At 38.9% G+C, this 15,309-nt stretch overlaps 1 protein-coding gene across 2 annotated transcripts in view; it reads left to right on the forward strand.

Annotated features, from left to right (window-relative positions):
- ANGPT1 (angiopoietin 1) overlaps positions 1–15,309 on the forward strand; it is a 203,861-nt gene that overhangs the window by 107,445 nt on the left and 81,107 nt on the right. For both annotated transcript variants that reach the window (XM_043507427.1, XM_038390976.2), the window contains one exon: positions 12,341–12,573. In XM_043507427.1, coding sequence (XP_043363362.1) covers positions 12,341–12,573 — 233 coding nt within the window. The remainder of the gene's footprint in view (positions 1–12,340; positions 12,574–15,309) is intronic.

The following is a 15,309-nucleotide window of genomic DNA, read 5'->3' on the forward strand; positions in this document are numbered from 1 at the left end:
CTAGTGATTAAAGCAGGGACCTGGAGTGAGGGCTTCTGGGTTCTGTCACCGACTCTTTTAGTAGCTGAAAGGAAGCATGGTATTGTGGTTCATAGATTCCAAAGCCAGCAGGGCCACTGTGCTCATTCAATCTGGCCTTCTGTATAACAGAGGCCATAGAACTGCCCTGAATTAATTCCTGTTTGAACTACAGCAGATCTTTTAGAAAAACATCCAATCTTGATTTAAAAATTGCCAGGGACAGAGAGTCCACTGTGACAGTGACTAAATTGTTCCAATATTTAATTACTTTCACTTTTAAAAATGTGCACGCTATTTCCAGTCTGAATGTGTCTAGCTTCAACTTCCTGTCTGCTAGAGTGAGGAATCCATTATTAAATTTCTGTTCCTTAGGTAGGTACTTACAGACTCTGATCAAGTCACCTTTTAACCTTCTCTTTGTTATCTTAAACAGATTGAGTTCCTTGAGTCTATCACTATAAAGCATGTTTTCCAGTCCTCTAATCATTCTCATGGCTCTATGTAGTTAAGGCCCTGGATTGGGACTCAGGAGATCTCAACAGATGGGGGCTGCTAGGAGTTGTTTCCCCAGAATATGCCTGGAACCTTTGGATTCAACTGCTGCTTCCCTTCTCGGGAACCTATCCTAGTCTGTGACAACCTATTCTTGTTGCATCCATTGTTTGGGAGATATGCACATCCCATCTAAGTGCAAAATCTGTTCAGCATTCAAGAGTAGATCCAGAAAAAGTCTATTGGTACCGGAATGTTCTAGGCCATTAAACCATACCATTTTCTGGTACTTCCTTTCTCACCAGTATTGTCAAAAAGGGACAGACAATCAACGCCACCTCTGTCTGGTCCCCCAGGACTAGGCTGAGGACATCTCTTTGACTCTCAGATTGTAGTACAGGGATCACCTTGTTATCAGCCTACAGCCATCTCTTCAGACATTTTTTCTGAGAGACTTCTAGACCCAGACAGACTCATGATCTTGATTATTTGTCCTGGTATGAGCAACACTGGTTGCCCCTCCCATTCCTTATGGACCCCTCAGTGGCCATACTGGGGCCCATAGGGTGCTTATTGTCAACAGTTTTGTAGAGTTCCCAACTACATATGGGGATCACCACAGGAAACAGTCTCCTGCTAGACCTATTCATCAACAATCTCAAACCAAGATGAGTCTTTCAAGGGACAAGAGGTGGGAGCTCATAAAGAAGTAACATCACAAACTCATATCTCCTTATACTTACCAGATGAGACTGTGTTGCCCCCTTCCCTTAGTTGTTGTGCAGATGATTTTTATACAATTTCAGGAGCTTATGAAAAGGATCACCAAATCACTTCAGATCCTTGTAGAGAAAGTTAAAGAAGAGTGCCCATATATATGAAAAAAGCCATGCTTGAACCTGCCAAAGCTATCTGGCAAACCGCAGCCACCATATACCCAGCATGTAAAAGAGACAGCCAAAAGCTCTTACGTTCCAGCTAACTACTCTGGTGGAGGGTGTGTAAATAAAAATTCAAACTTTTTGGTTTCTGATGCCATCAACAAGCGTGGCAGGCAACATCATTCTAAAGCAACATCATGATAAAGATAAAATGTCTAGATCTCTTTGGTTGCAGAAGCTACTCACCCATGAGTTCAGGATTGCTGTCACGGGATCCCAGGCTCGGTACTGTCAAACAGCTCTGAATTAACACTTGGCTTGATTCATCTCACTTCTTATCTAGCATTACAACTTCCAATTATTCCCTACTAGTTAAATCAGGACTCAGGTAGGATTCTCTACCCTGATGTGAACATTCTGCAGCTCAGGGTTTTTTTTCCTAATGGTCCTCTGGGACAGAAGTTTTCTGTTCCACAGAAGTGCCACAGGTTTTGTTAAACAGCAGAAAGGAGTTCACCATGAAGACTTATTTGCAAAAATGGAAGAGATTTTGGCATTGGTGTGTACAACAACAAGTCTTTCTTGTCTATTCTTCCCTCTGAGCTAATGTAGTTTACCTGTTGAATTTGAAGAAGCCTAGATTTCTTCTAAATTCCATTAAAGCTCATTTAGTGGTTATCATAGTCTTCCATTCTCCGTGGAGGAGTTTTCAGCATTTGCCCACTCCAAGACTTCCAGGTTCATTAAAGGGTTGATTAACCTTTTCCTACAAAACAGAAAGCCAACCCCAATGTGGGATTTAAATTTGGTCCACAATTGTTTGATGAAACCAAACTTTGAGCCAATAGCTAAGTGCTCCTATCTACACTTGCTTATGAAGATGGCCTTTTTAGTGGCTGTAACCTCTGCCCAATGAATTGAAGAACCAGGGCCATTAGTGGCACATTCCCCCCTTTACAGGTTTTTACAAGTGGAAAGATTTCCTTTAGCCACATCCCAAGTTTGTACCTAAAATATCCTCAGAATTCCATATCAGTCAGGTCATCTTTCTTCCCTAACCCACATCAAAACAAGGAGGAAGCCACCCTCCATAACTGAGATGTTAGAAGGGCATTCTATTTGGACATAACCAAACCAATTAGAAAGTCTCTCAGACTGTTGCTTTTGTGGACAGAACTAAAGGATCCATGATTTCCATCCAAAGACTATCAAAGTGGGATTTGGGATGCATCCTCTCTTGCTATGAAACCCTCCTACAATAATAGCCTATTTTACCAGATGTCAGTCTACATTCATGGCACTGTTAAAAGACATACCAATTGCAGAAATTTGTAGAGGTGCCACTTGGGCTTCTGTTCACATCTTCCCAAACACTATGTTTTAGTGCACGCTTCTAAGGCAGATGCTGCTTTTGGTACTGCAGTTCTGTTGTCACTCTTAGATCTGGCTTCAAAGCTCCCATCTCCTTGAAAGAGCACTGCTCATGAATCACTTGAAGTGGAGCACCTATAGGGGCCTTGCATAAAAAAAGGGGATAAAAAAGGAGAGTGTGACAGTCTTTACTCCTATGTTCACCCTTTTTACAAGCCTATGATACTTTTTGTATAAAGTATGCCTTGTGAGGTATCATTTCAAAAATCATAATCTGCTAAACATTATTGTCCTGGTAAAAGATGTGTGGTAACATTGTATAGAAAGTTGTAAAATTCTGCTGTATAAGACATGTTCCAAGTCTGCAGAAACAGCTTCAGAGCATTTCCCTAGAGACAAAAAGCTAGCCAACACCTCAGCCAGATGTCAACAAAATCAAATGGACTATCACTTGGTTAAGTGGCCATTCTTTGGCAGGAAGAAGGATGTGAGCAAGAAATTTACATATTGGCAAAGAAAACAGCTGCAGTTTCCCATCTCTCAAACCTCCTGTCTCCTGAACCCCAGCTGAAGATGATCTTCAAAGGGAAAAGAGAACTATGAGAAATGGGAAGAGAGGCCCCAAAACACTCCTACCTTTCTCTCTCTTCACAACATTCACAATACATGAAAGGCAAAGAAACAGTCTTGGTTGAAAGGATTCCAACCAGCGAGACTGCAAAAGCATGTGGTGAGAGAGACATTTCACTTTGAATTCACTTAGCTTGTTAAATTACGTTAGTTGTGTTTTACCTTTTATTTTCTTTGTCACCAATTCTGACTTTTATGCCTCATTACCTGTAATCACTTAAAATCTATCTTTCTTTAGTTAATAAACTTGTTTAATTGTTTTATCTAAACCAGTGAGTTTGAATTCAAGTGTTTGGAAACCTCCGTTTGAGATATCAGGGTTTGTGCATATCATCTTCTATTAATGAAATGACAGACTTTCTATGGGCTTGCATTATCCAAAAGAAAAGAGCTGTGTACTGCAAGATTTACATTTCTGGTGACAAGTCTGTGACTTGCAATTTTCTGTTGTCACTCTGCAGTATAATTCAGAAGTGTCTGACTAGAGCATTTATGTAATTCAGCTGGGAGTAATTTACATGCTAGAGGCTGTGTGTGGAGCAGATCAGGAGTGGTTGCTCTCACAGCAAAGCAGTGTAAAAGGCTGGAGAACTGAGGGGAAACAGCTGTTCAGCAGTCCAGATTATACGCTGGGTAATGTTACAAAGAGTTTACTTACCTTGTACAGTAACTGGAATTTTTCAAGATGTTTGTCTCTATGTGTGCTCCACTACTAGTCCTCCTTCCCCTCTGCCTCGGAGTCGTGGCTCATGGGACTTTGCAGTAGATAAGGAAATGAGGAAAGTTCATCCATGCTGCTCTATATACCCTTTGTATGGCACAAGGGTGTCAAGAGCATATTAGCAAACCAAATGGGCACTGAAACAAAAAATCTCTGATCAAAGGTGCATGGAGTGAATGCGTGTCTGAAGTGGATATGGTTGCCAACATCCAGGATTGCCCTGGAGTCTCCAGGAATTAAAGATGAATGTTTAATTAAAGATTATGTCATGTGATGAAAACTCCAGGAATATATCCCACCAAAATTGGCAACCATAGAAGTACCTATAGGGATAAATATCTCCAAGAACTCCAGTCACTGTACAAAGTAACCTCTCCTTCCTTTATCTATCTTGTCTTTTTAGATTCTAAGCTCTTTTGAACAGGGAGAGTCTCTTACTATGTACATATACAGCACCTACTGCAATTTGTCCCACAATCTTATAGTACATATTGGGATGATCTTGTGAAATGCAGTAACTGAAGGTTCATCTACATGGTGAGTTAGTACACAGCAAGCCTTGGTGTGAATCTATAACACAGCACTGTCCACACACTAACTCATTGTATAGACAAGTCCTTAATATTATGGTTTCCCAATAACTGTAAATATAAATGATTGTTTACGTCAGTGCAACTTATTCTTTCACAGGACATTTTAAAATAATGTGTTACATTTTGAGAATGTTCCTTGCTTTCAGTGCTTTCACTTTAAACTTTTTCGAGGAGGATGCAGGGTTACTGATGCCCATAATTGATTGCCTGCTATCTCATTTAGTATGCAACTGTTGGAGGAAAAAGGAGAATCAGAGAAATGAGCATAGACATAGCAGACTTGCCAATCTAGGCATTACACAGGAATAGGTAAACCAAGTGAAGTTTGTTTACCAAGTGTTAGCAGATTCAGCACAAGAACAGTCATACCATATACAAGGAAGATTATGATCATTTCTCCAGGAATACTTTTATTGGACACTACCTCCACTCTTGTGTGCCAGAAGTAATGAAAAACACAGTACCACTGGATGGAATTTTAGACACATATTTTGGTTTCAGTGAAGAGCTTGATTTTTCTACTCCATTATACTAGCTTTATTTCCTATGCCTTACTGTAATTCCATTGACTTCAACAGATTAAATGAAGTGGAGAATGAGGCCCCAGCATTTTACTGGATTTAAAGAAATATGGGAATATAGGTAATACCAGACCAGACCAGTGCTCCATCTACTTCTCTGGCAATGTCCAGTGCTTGATACTAGACAGGAAGTTTCAAGAAAACTTGTAGTGGACAACTATAGAATAACCTGTCCCACAGGGGATTTCTCCCTAACCTCTCACAGCTAGAAGAATACAGCTGGAGAATAAGGATTTAAATCCAATTTCTCTCTCTCTCTCTCTCTCTCTGTGTATATGGATGTGATTACATATTTGGCCAGACTTTTCTTAGTACAATGATAATACTTGTCTTTACCTGTTGAATAGATCAAAGGCAAAGTAAATCACACTGTCTATGGTTAAAATGTCCAGACTTTTTAAAGATTACTTTTAATGCGAGTGGTTAAGATAATTTTTGATGCAAGAGATTCCCATCTCCCTGACCTGATTCATACCATGTTCCCAAACACATCTAAACTGAGGCATCTCAAAATATAAGTAAAAATCCCCTTTAAGATGCTATGGTCTGGATTGGATTAGTAAAAAAACTGTGTAACTTGCAATGCAGTTTGCCTAAATAAAGCTTTCCTTCTTCCCAGGAGAGTTTCAAGAGTGCTGTCTCCATGTTCTACTTCATCACCTTTCAAAATGACATTAGCCCTCACTGGAAGTCTGTGTGTTGGCTTCGGTACTGGCCTGCTAACCTCTCTAGAATTACCAGGAAGGTTTACGAATAATGTTATACATGATGCAGTCATGCTGAACTGTCCTGCTGGCTTACATCCTGACAAATGTAACACAGCATTTGTATGGTAGAAAATAGATTACTGCCTACACTAATACAATAGAATAGACAATATACAGAAGTATGCTTAAAATGTAAGGCAAATTGAAGTTGGCTTTTTTCTGTATTGTAACTAACAACTCTAAAGATTCCCTGTCAACATGCCCAATATGTAACCTACAATAACAATAATATCCTTTTCTTTATACTATTATTCTGATACCAGAAAGACTATTTGAGCTCCTAGCTGAAGGCTGCAACATGTAAAGAAATCAACTTGCTCACAGGGTAACTTTACAGTGAACAGGTTTCAGAGTAGCAGCCGTGTTAGTCTGTATTCACAAAAAGAAAAGAAGTACTTGTGGCACCTTAGAGACTAACAAATTTATTTGAGCATAAGCTTTCGTGAGCTACAGCTCACTTCATCGGATGCATTTGGTCCAAATGCATCCGATAAAGTGAGCTGTAGCTCACGAAAGCTTATGCTCAAATAAATTTGTTAGTCTCTAAGGTGCCACAAGTACTCCTTTTCTTTTTACAGTGAACAGTGGTTTATTTTTATCAGTGTTGTGCACTAGCTGTACTTTCCTAGACTATTCCATTCTAATGAGTAGATAGGATTTAAAAATGTACAGGGAAGTCATATTCTCTGTCTACTCACACACAAAAAAAGGAGCAGAGTCATTCAAGTCACAGCTATGGCATTTTGATTGAAAGAATTATCAAGGAATAGTACTGCATAATTACTGCAATAATCAATTATAGATCATTTGGATGGTAAAGTCCATTAGAACAAGGACTATATATCCCCTTTTTGTCTTGCAGAGCACAAGGCCTTTACTTAACCAACAATAAATCATTGATATTGGTTTCATTTTAACCACAATGTCCTTGTTAGTGCCCCTTTAAAATACAGTGATGATTGAAAACTTGGTAAACTCTTTGTTCACAGACCTTCCATGAGGGTAACCTGTTAATGGTGAATGAACTTTTGAAGGTTTGTGGAATTAGGCTCGTTCTGATAAACCTTTAAAATTATCTGAATTTCTTTGAAATTGTTTGGTCTCAACACCAGGCTAAAAAAAACCCAAATAAGATTTTTGTGAGCAATTTCTACAACTTCCTTGCTGTTAAATCATGGGTGAAACTCTGGCCCCACTGGAGTGAAAGGTCATGACAGCAACCTTTCTCATGCTATTTAGATAATTCTGTCTTTTCAGACCAGTCAATTCAGAAACCTCCAATCTAAATAAAGTTTTGAGTTTTGCTCAGTTTTGAGAGATGGTTCTCCCTGGTTCTTAACAAAACTGAACCAAATTCTGTGGGCTTACATCATTGGTGAATTTGTCACAGGGAGTTCACCTGTCCTCAGAGCATATTCTTGTCCTTCATATCTTTGAGGCCTTTATATCTACGAGAAAAAAAAAAACATTGTAGAGATACAGGTCACTACATACACATTCCTTAACAATTTACGAGTTTTGCAGTATATAATACTATTTTCATCTACATAGCAAAGCATAAAGTAACCAGGCACTATGTCACCCCATCTTTGCACCACATGTTGTTGACACTATACTCATAAATATAAAGATGTGTTATTGCTAAAGCAATAAAACATCTGCAGACTGCCTCTCTGCATAGACTCCAAACAGGGAAGCTCTATGCATTGTCATCTTATTCTTCCTTGCCTGACATGGGCAATGTTACTATAAATAAGACACAGTGAACTGTCATCACTATGGATTCATTTACTGTTATGTTAAGAAACGTATGATGTAAAACAAACAATGCAGCAATCCATGTTGTGGCAGTCAACCCTTCTTTTCTATGAAAACATTAAGACATAGACACAGATGTAAAATGTTGTATGGTAAGAACTAAATTCTGTCCTATGCTGCCTGGGTGGCCTGATGGGAATTTAGAGAGCATCTAGTCTTCCCTTACACTTCAGCCTCGCAGAAAAATTCCAAACTAGCAATCTCGAGAATGCTACCAGTTACTACCCTGTCCAGCACAGCATGGCCATAACAGACGTGTTCCAGACAGGGCACATGATTCTCGTTTTCAAACTAGTTACATTATTATAAATTATAACATAATATACCATAAAAGTTGAAATGAGAAAGTCAAAATGAAACATTTCGGCCATATTGAAATGAACCATTTTGATAATTTCCCAGGAAGATTTTGATGGAATTTACAAGTTCCTGCCAAATGTTAAGTTTTGTTGCATCATCATTTTCTGACATAAAACTGTTCAGTCTTAAAATTTTTGGTGAGCCCTGGCTAGAGGAGACCTTTAAAATCATCTAGTCAGACTTAGTACATTATATGAGGCATAGAATATCACCAAATGATTCCTGAATAAGTTGTAGCTGAGCTAGAGCACCCATCAGTGTTGTTTAACTTGCAGTGATGGAGAATTAACCACATCCTTTGGCAATGTATTAAAACAGTTTATTACCTTCACAGTTAAAAATGTGCACATTGTTTTCATTCTGAATATTTCTAGCTTCAACTTCCAATATACTGTATCTTTTTATATATTTGTCAATGAGATTAAAGAGCCTTGAGTATCAGTCAACTTCTCCCTTCCAGCTGGGGGCAAGGATGATGCCAAGAAAGTGGTACTCTGCTTATGTAGCTCTGCTTGGCTTTCACAGAAAAGGATGGGACAAGCTTGCACAATATATTTTCTTGAGTGTCCTGTTAAGTACAAAATTCATAACGTTTGGGGAAAAGAGATTTGCTATTGGTTTTACTTAGGGGTTTGTTTTGTTTTATTTTTAAGCTTTATATTACTCTAGTGTGTACAGCAAATCCAGGGTCTGAGTTTAATCTTTACACTGTTATCATTTGTAACAACTCACATTAAGACCCCATGATATTTAATAGAAACAACTCCATAAGAATTTTATTACATTTCTCCGTTAGCTTAAATGACCTGAAATAAAATAGGCATTTTGCCACTCATCTATTACCCAGCAGTAAAAACCAAGGTGCGGGAAAAGAGAAAATAAATAAAATCTAGGATTAACTTGGATAGGAAGTGGCCTATTGGTAAGTTTGAGACCAATGGTGGGTTCATGATATGAGAAACACCTCCTTTGGCATATACAGTAGAATCACTGATCAGAAGTTCAGCAGTTGGGAGGTTTTCATTTCTTTATCTAATATTAATAAAAACCTTGATTTGCTGAACTCCTACAATAATGCCAAAGTGTCGGTACTGACAAGATTATAGGATGGTAGTTATATATATCCTAGCTGTCCTGTTGCATCTACAACTCCTTTTGATCTTTATAAAATGAACATGGGGCGGGGGTTGGGGGGAGAGGAAGGAGTACAAGGAGGGGGAAAGTGTTTGCATACAAACAAAAGGAGTACTTGTGGCACCTCAGAGACTAACAAATTTATTTGAGCATAAGCTTTTGTGAGCTACAGGTCGCTTCATCGGATGCATTTGGTGGAAAATACAGTGGGGAGATTTATATACACACACAGAGAACATGAAACAATGGGTTTTATCATACACACTGGAAGGAGAGTGATCACTTAAGATGAGCCATCAGCAGAAGCGGGGGGGCGGGGAAGGAGGAAAACCTTTCATGGTGACAAGCAATGTAGGCCATTTCCAGCAGTTAACAAGAACATCTGAGGAACAGTGGGGGGTGGGGTGGGGGGGGAGAAATAACTTGGGGAAATAGTTTTACTTTGTGTAATGACTCATCCACTCCCAGTCTCTATTCAAGCCTAAGTTAATTGTATCCAGTTTGCAAATTAATTCCAATTCAGCAGTCTCTCATTGGAGTCTGTTTTTGAAGGTTTTTTGTTGAAGAATTGCAACTTTTAAGTCTATAATCGAGTGACCAGAGAGATTGAAGTGTTCTCTGACTGGTTTTTGAATGTTATAATTCTTGACGTCTGATTTGTGTCCATTTATTCTTGTATGTAGAGACTGTCTAGTTTGACCAACGTACATGGCAGAGGGGCATTGCTGGCACATGATGGCATATATCACATGATGGCATATATCTTCTGGTTCTGTCAATCTGTTTGTCAATCTGAAACAGACAGAGCCAGAAGAGTACCCAGAAGTCACCTACTACAGGACAGGCCCAAAAAAGAAAATAACAGAACGCCACTAGCCATCACCTTCAGCCCCCAACTAAAACCTCTCCAACGCATCATCAAGGATCTACAACCTATCCTGAAGGATGACCCATCACTCTCACAGATCTTGGGAGACAGGCCAGTCCGTGCTTACAGACAGCCCCCCAACCTGAGGCAAATACTCACCAGCAACCACACACCAGACAACAGAACCACTAACCCAGGAACCTATCCTTGCAACAAAGCCCGTTGCCAGCTCTGTCCACATATCTATTCAGGGGACATCATCATAGGGCCTAATCACATCAGCCACACTATAAGAGGCTCGTTCACCTGTGCATCTACCAATTTGATATATGCATCCGATGAAGTGAGCTGTAGCTCACAAAAGTTTATGCTCAAATAAATTTGTTAGTCTCTAAGGTGCCACAAGTACTCCTTTTCTTTTTGCGAACACAGACTAACACGGCTGCTACTCTGAAACCTGTTTGCATACATTTATTCTAAAATTAGCCATAACGTTTGATGAAAGTAAGTCAGTTATTTTTCTACAGTTGTACTAAAGATTTTCCTGGCTGAGGAGATATAAACGATGAGAATTCAGAAGGCCTCTGGGTTACCGTATGAGTCATCATCTTCATTTTTTTGTTGTGGAAGGAAAGTTCCTTATGAGGGATTTTGACAAAATAGGGATCCCACATTAAGAATCCAACTTCCTGATTTACCTTTTGGGAAAAGAAATTCATTTGCGATATGGAAGTGGGTACTGCTCACCTGTGCAAATTTTCCTTTCCCATCTTCACAAGCCACTTAAAATCTCCCAGGACCCTACAAGTTGAGAATCACAATTATGACATCAAACAACATTTTATTAAAATTATACAAAAGTTTATAAAAGTACTGAATTGATTATTGGTTATTTTTAACTAAAGTTGTCCTATAATGCATTACATTCTAATGATCTGGAAGTTATTTGCACTGGATTGATTATTCCAAGTTTATATAAGATGTCTATATCTTGTTAGCATGCCTAGACACAAACCAGTTAAACTATCTCTTTTTCAGTACATTTTCAGCATCATTTTCTTCACTACAAAGGTGTGTAAATTTGTCAGCTGTAACTCTAATTTTCCATTTAATTATTATAAGAGACAGTGTCTTTCATATTAGACAGACTGCAGGCTACATTTCTTTGTTTCTCTCAATATTTTAGAATATCAAATCTCATGTGAAGCAATTAGAAGAGTTCACAGGAGTCTTTGAGAGGAAAACATAAGACAATGGCATGAGGGAACAATGTTACAGTTTTAGGCACTGGTCCTAAAGTCTTTGTAGAATCAAGGCCTTAGATTGCAATTTAGGAGCCTCCTGCTCTGCAAATGTAACGCACTGCTAATAATCCAAAGTTTAGGGGAGGATTCCATATGAGACCATATGATAAAAATAGATGCAAGTAGTCCAGGGATTATTCTGTGTTTCTCTTATATTCTTTCAAAGATGCTTTCCTGAATCCATCAGACTGTTGTTTAGATTTTTTGAGTATTGGCTCCATATCCCTTGGCTGGTTCCCCATTGTTCCCAAGTTTTTACCTTCTTGTGCTCACAGCTCTACACAATTCTGCTCCAGCCTACCCCACTGAGCCCATCTCTTATCACATTGCCCCATCCACTCAACCAACAACTTCCATGCCCTGTTCATCTTTTCTCCCTCTCCTGACTCTACAACATTTTTGCACATGCAAAAAATATAGTTGGAACTGCATGCCTAATTTGGATGCTTAACTATCTGCCCAAAGTGGATAACTACATGTACAAATTGCCAGCTAGGTACATAACCCACCATTTGTGCATGCAGTTCCCTAAGGTGGGTGTACAAATTAGGAATGCAATCAAGTGTACTTTTGCACATGTAACATACTTTGCACTGTTTAGAAAGCAAGATCCTAGATGGAATATACCAACCCCTTGGCTAACATTTTAAAGTGAAGTTATGGCCATGAGTTTATTGCCTTTTTTAAACATGAGTAATTCATGTGCTGAACTCTGCATACAACCAAACGATAAAATTAACACCAGCTTCTGTATCAATGTATATTAATACTAATTAATGTCTGCTGTTTTTTTTTAAAGTTTACTTGAGCATAAAATATTAGAAATGGAAGAAAGGCATAAAGAAGAGTTGGATACTTTGAAGGAGGAAAAAGAGAACCTTCAAGGCTTAGTCTCACGCCAAAGTTACATAATCCAGGAGCTAGAGAAGCAATTAAACAAGGCAACTAACAACAACAGTGTCCTGCAGAAACAACAGCTGGAATTGATGGACACAGTTCACAGTCTGGTCAATCTTTGCTCCAAAGAAGGAGGTAAGAGAGTAAAATCTTTAAAAGTCTCAGAAATTTCTTACTAGAGCAGTGGTTCCCAAACTTGTTCCGCCACCTGTGCAGGGAAAGCCCCTGGCGGGCTGGGCCGGTTTGTTTACCTGCCGTGTCCGCAGGTTTGGCTGATCACGGCTCCCAGTGGCCACGGTTCGCTGCTCCAGGCCAATGGGAGCTGCTGGAAGCAGCAGCCAGTACATCCCTCAGCCTGCAGGCAGGTAAACAAACCGGCCCGGCCCGCCAAGGGCTTTCCCTGCACAAGCGGCGGAACAAGTTTGGGAACCATGGCACTAGAGTGACACATTGGCGAGGGAGGGTCAAATTTACTTGTATAGGTCCAAAAAGAAAAGAGACTCTGACATTCTGAACTAATCAAGGACAAAATAGCTTAGGAGAACATTTGAACATGGATAGTTCTTGAGATATTGCTGAGAGTGAACCTGATGCCAACAAGTATGTTTGACTTTTTGGTTGAATAACACAGAGCTCTTGTGCCAAATCTTCTGTTGATGTAAATTGGCTCCATTGACTTAGTGATACCAAATTATAGCCACGGAGGATCTGACTCCTTATGACTTGTTGTTTTTCAGATATTGTCTGAATATTACGTTTCTCTTTGTTTTTCTACTTTTTTATTACTTGTTTGTTTCCAGTTGCACCCATAGTGTGGTACGTACTGAACAAACATGGAAGATGGAATAGGTGCTGCCTTGAAGACATTACAATTCAAACCCAGGCAGACAAAAATGGCAGAGGCAATAGGTAGACTATATGGCCAGTCATCAGGGTTATCATTGGTTACATCTTAATAAAGCATTTTAAAATTTATTATTATTAGATGTCTAGCTCTTGAGGGGCAATCTCTAGTTGCTTAACATGCTTGCAATTATTAGTCAACGCATTCTTGTAGTATCATGAAAAAATTCTTCTTCAGGAGTGATTTTAATTCTCAGAGGGAAGTGGCCTTGCAGACCAATTCAGGAGAGGCATTCCATGCATCAAAAGTAGCATGGAAGAAAACATAGAGTTGTTGTAGGAAAAAAGGACAAACAGTTTGTCAAAGGGTGACATCATGAGGTGAGGAGGTGGCGGCAGAGTGTGAAAAGGACTCAGAAGAAGATAGGCTAAGCAGAGTCTTGCAGAACAAGGACAAGAGTTGCTGAGGAGGAGGAGATGGATTCAAAGAGAAATTCCAGTGAGAATTCAAGGGGAAGATGACATGATCAGAACAATGCGTAAGGGAGATGATCTTTGTAGATGTGTTCTATATGGACTGTTGAGGAGATATTGTGGATGTCAGGGAGGTCAAAGCGGAGGTTGAAATTAAAGATATGTGATTTGGCTAGGAAGAGGTAATCAAAAACCTTACCAAGAAAATCCAGGAGCAAGTTGGAGGAGAGGTACACAAGGCAAAGGTAGCAAATTGCACATTCAGAAAGTTTAGAGATGAAGGGAAGAAAGAAGATGGGCCAATAGCTGAACAGGCAAGTAAGGCTGAGGGATGACATTCTAGAGAGAAAGTCCAAAGCATATGTGAATTGTGGTTATATAACTGATTCCTGTACCAGTGCAAGTAGATGCATAGAGATGTGCAGGTAAAAAAAAAAAAACTGGCACCTGCATCATTATAGTCTGATAGAACTAAGAGTCGAAAAGATCTAATAGATGATCCAGTCTAGTTTGTTCCCTAGAGAACATTCCCATGCCCCTTGTGATGCTTGTATCTGAATAGTTCCAGTGACTAGGATTCCACCTTCTTCCCTTGGAAGATTTTTTTCACATTCCGATCTTATTGATGGCATGCTTTTTTCTCATGTCCATTCTATATCTTCCCTTTCTCTGTTGCTTTGACTTATTCCATGCTAAACAGTTCTTCAGCACCTTAAATTAAATAAAATCTTTTTTAAACAGTATGCTCTCATACCAATAGTTCAGCATTGTGAAGCAATTCAAATCCTCTAATGTATTTTATGGTCTTCTGGCAAGGAAATCTGGCAAAGTTTTGCTCAGGCTGTTTTAACAGCGCTCAGGAGCATTTTGAAATTAATATCAATGTGAGAGAGATATTATTTTCATACAGAGATGAACTGCAAGCTGTTGTAAAGACTGAAAACAGATTTTCTAGCCATCTTGAATTAGATTCAAACAAAATATTTTCCCCCTTAATTATGGAGATTTCAGACATCAATTGGTTCTTATAAAGACTTTGAACCAGGATTTTCAAAAAAATCAGAACTTAGGCTACTGGGTCCAAATATAGGTACCGGATAAGTGAATTTTCAAAAGTGCTCAGCACCAAACAACTCCCACTAAATTCAATGAAAGCTACTACGTGCTCAGTGCTTTTGAAACTCAAGCTATTTACATATCTAAATGTAGACTTAGTAGCCTAAGTTTAGACACCTCCATCTCATTCCCCATATCTCTTTGTATTTAGTATCTGACTCTGATTCATGCTTGGATACTATGTTGATTGGCATATTGTAAATTCCTAGATCAGTTTACATAGAGATAGAGCACTTTCACAGAAATATCTGTTTGCTATATATTTAAATCTATCTGACTTACAAGTTTTAGGAAATAAATTATTTCTCAGAATTAAAAAAAGCCACAGAAAAACTTTTGTTAAAATAACAACGTTAACATAAAACACCAGACCATTTTAAAGAAATCTTGGACACTAACACATACGCTGATTTTTTAAAAAATTATTACCAGCATCAA

This window comes from Dermochelys coriacea, chromosome 2, assembly GCF_009764565.3.
Source record: "Dermochelys coriacea isolate rDerCor1 chromosome 2, rDerCor1.pri.v4, whole genome shotgun sequence".
Lineage (NCBI taxonomy): Eukaryota > Metazoa > Chordata > Testudines > Dermochelyidae > Dermochelys > Dermochelys coriacea.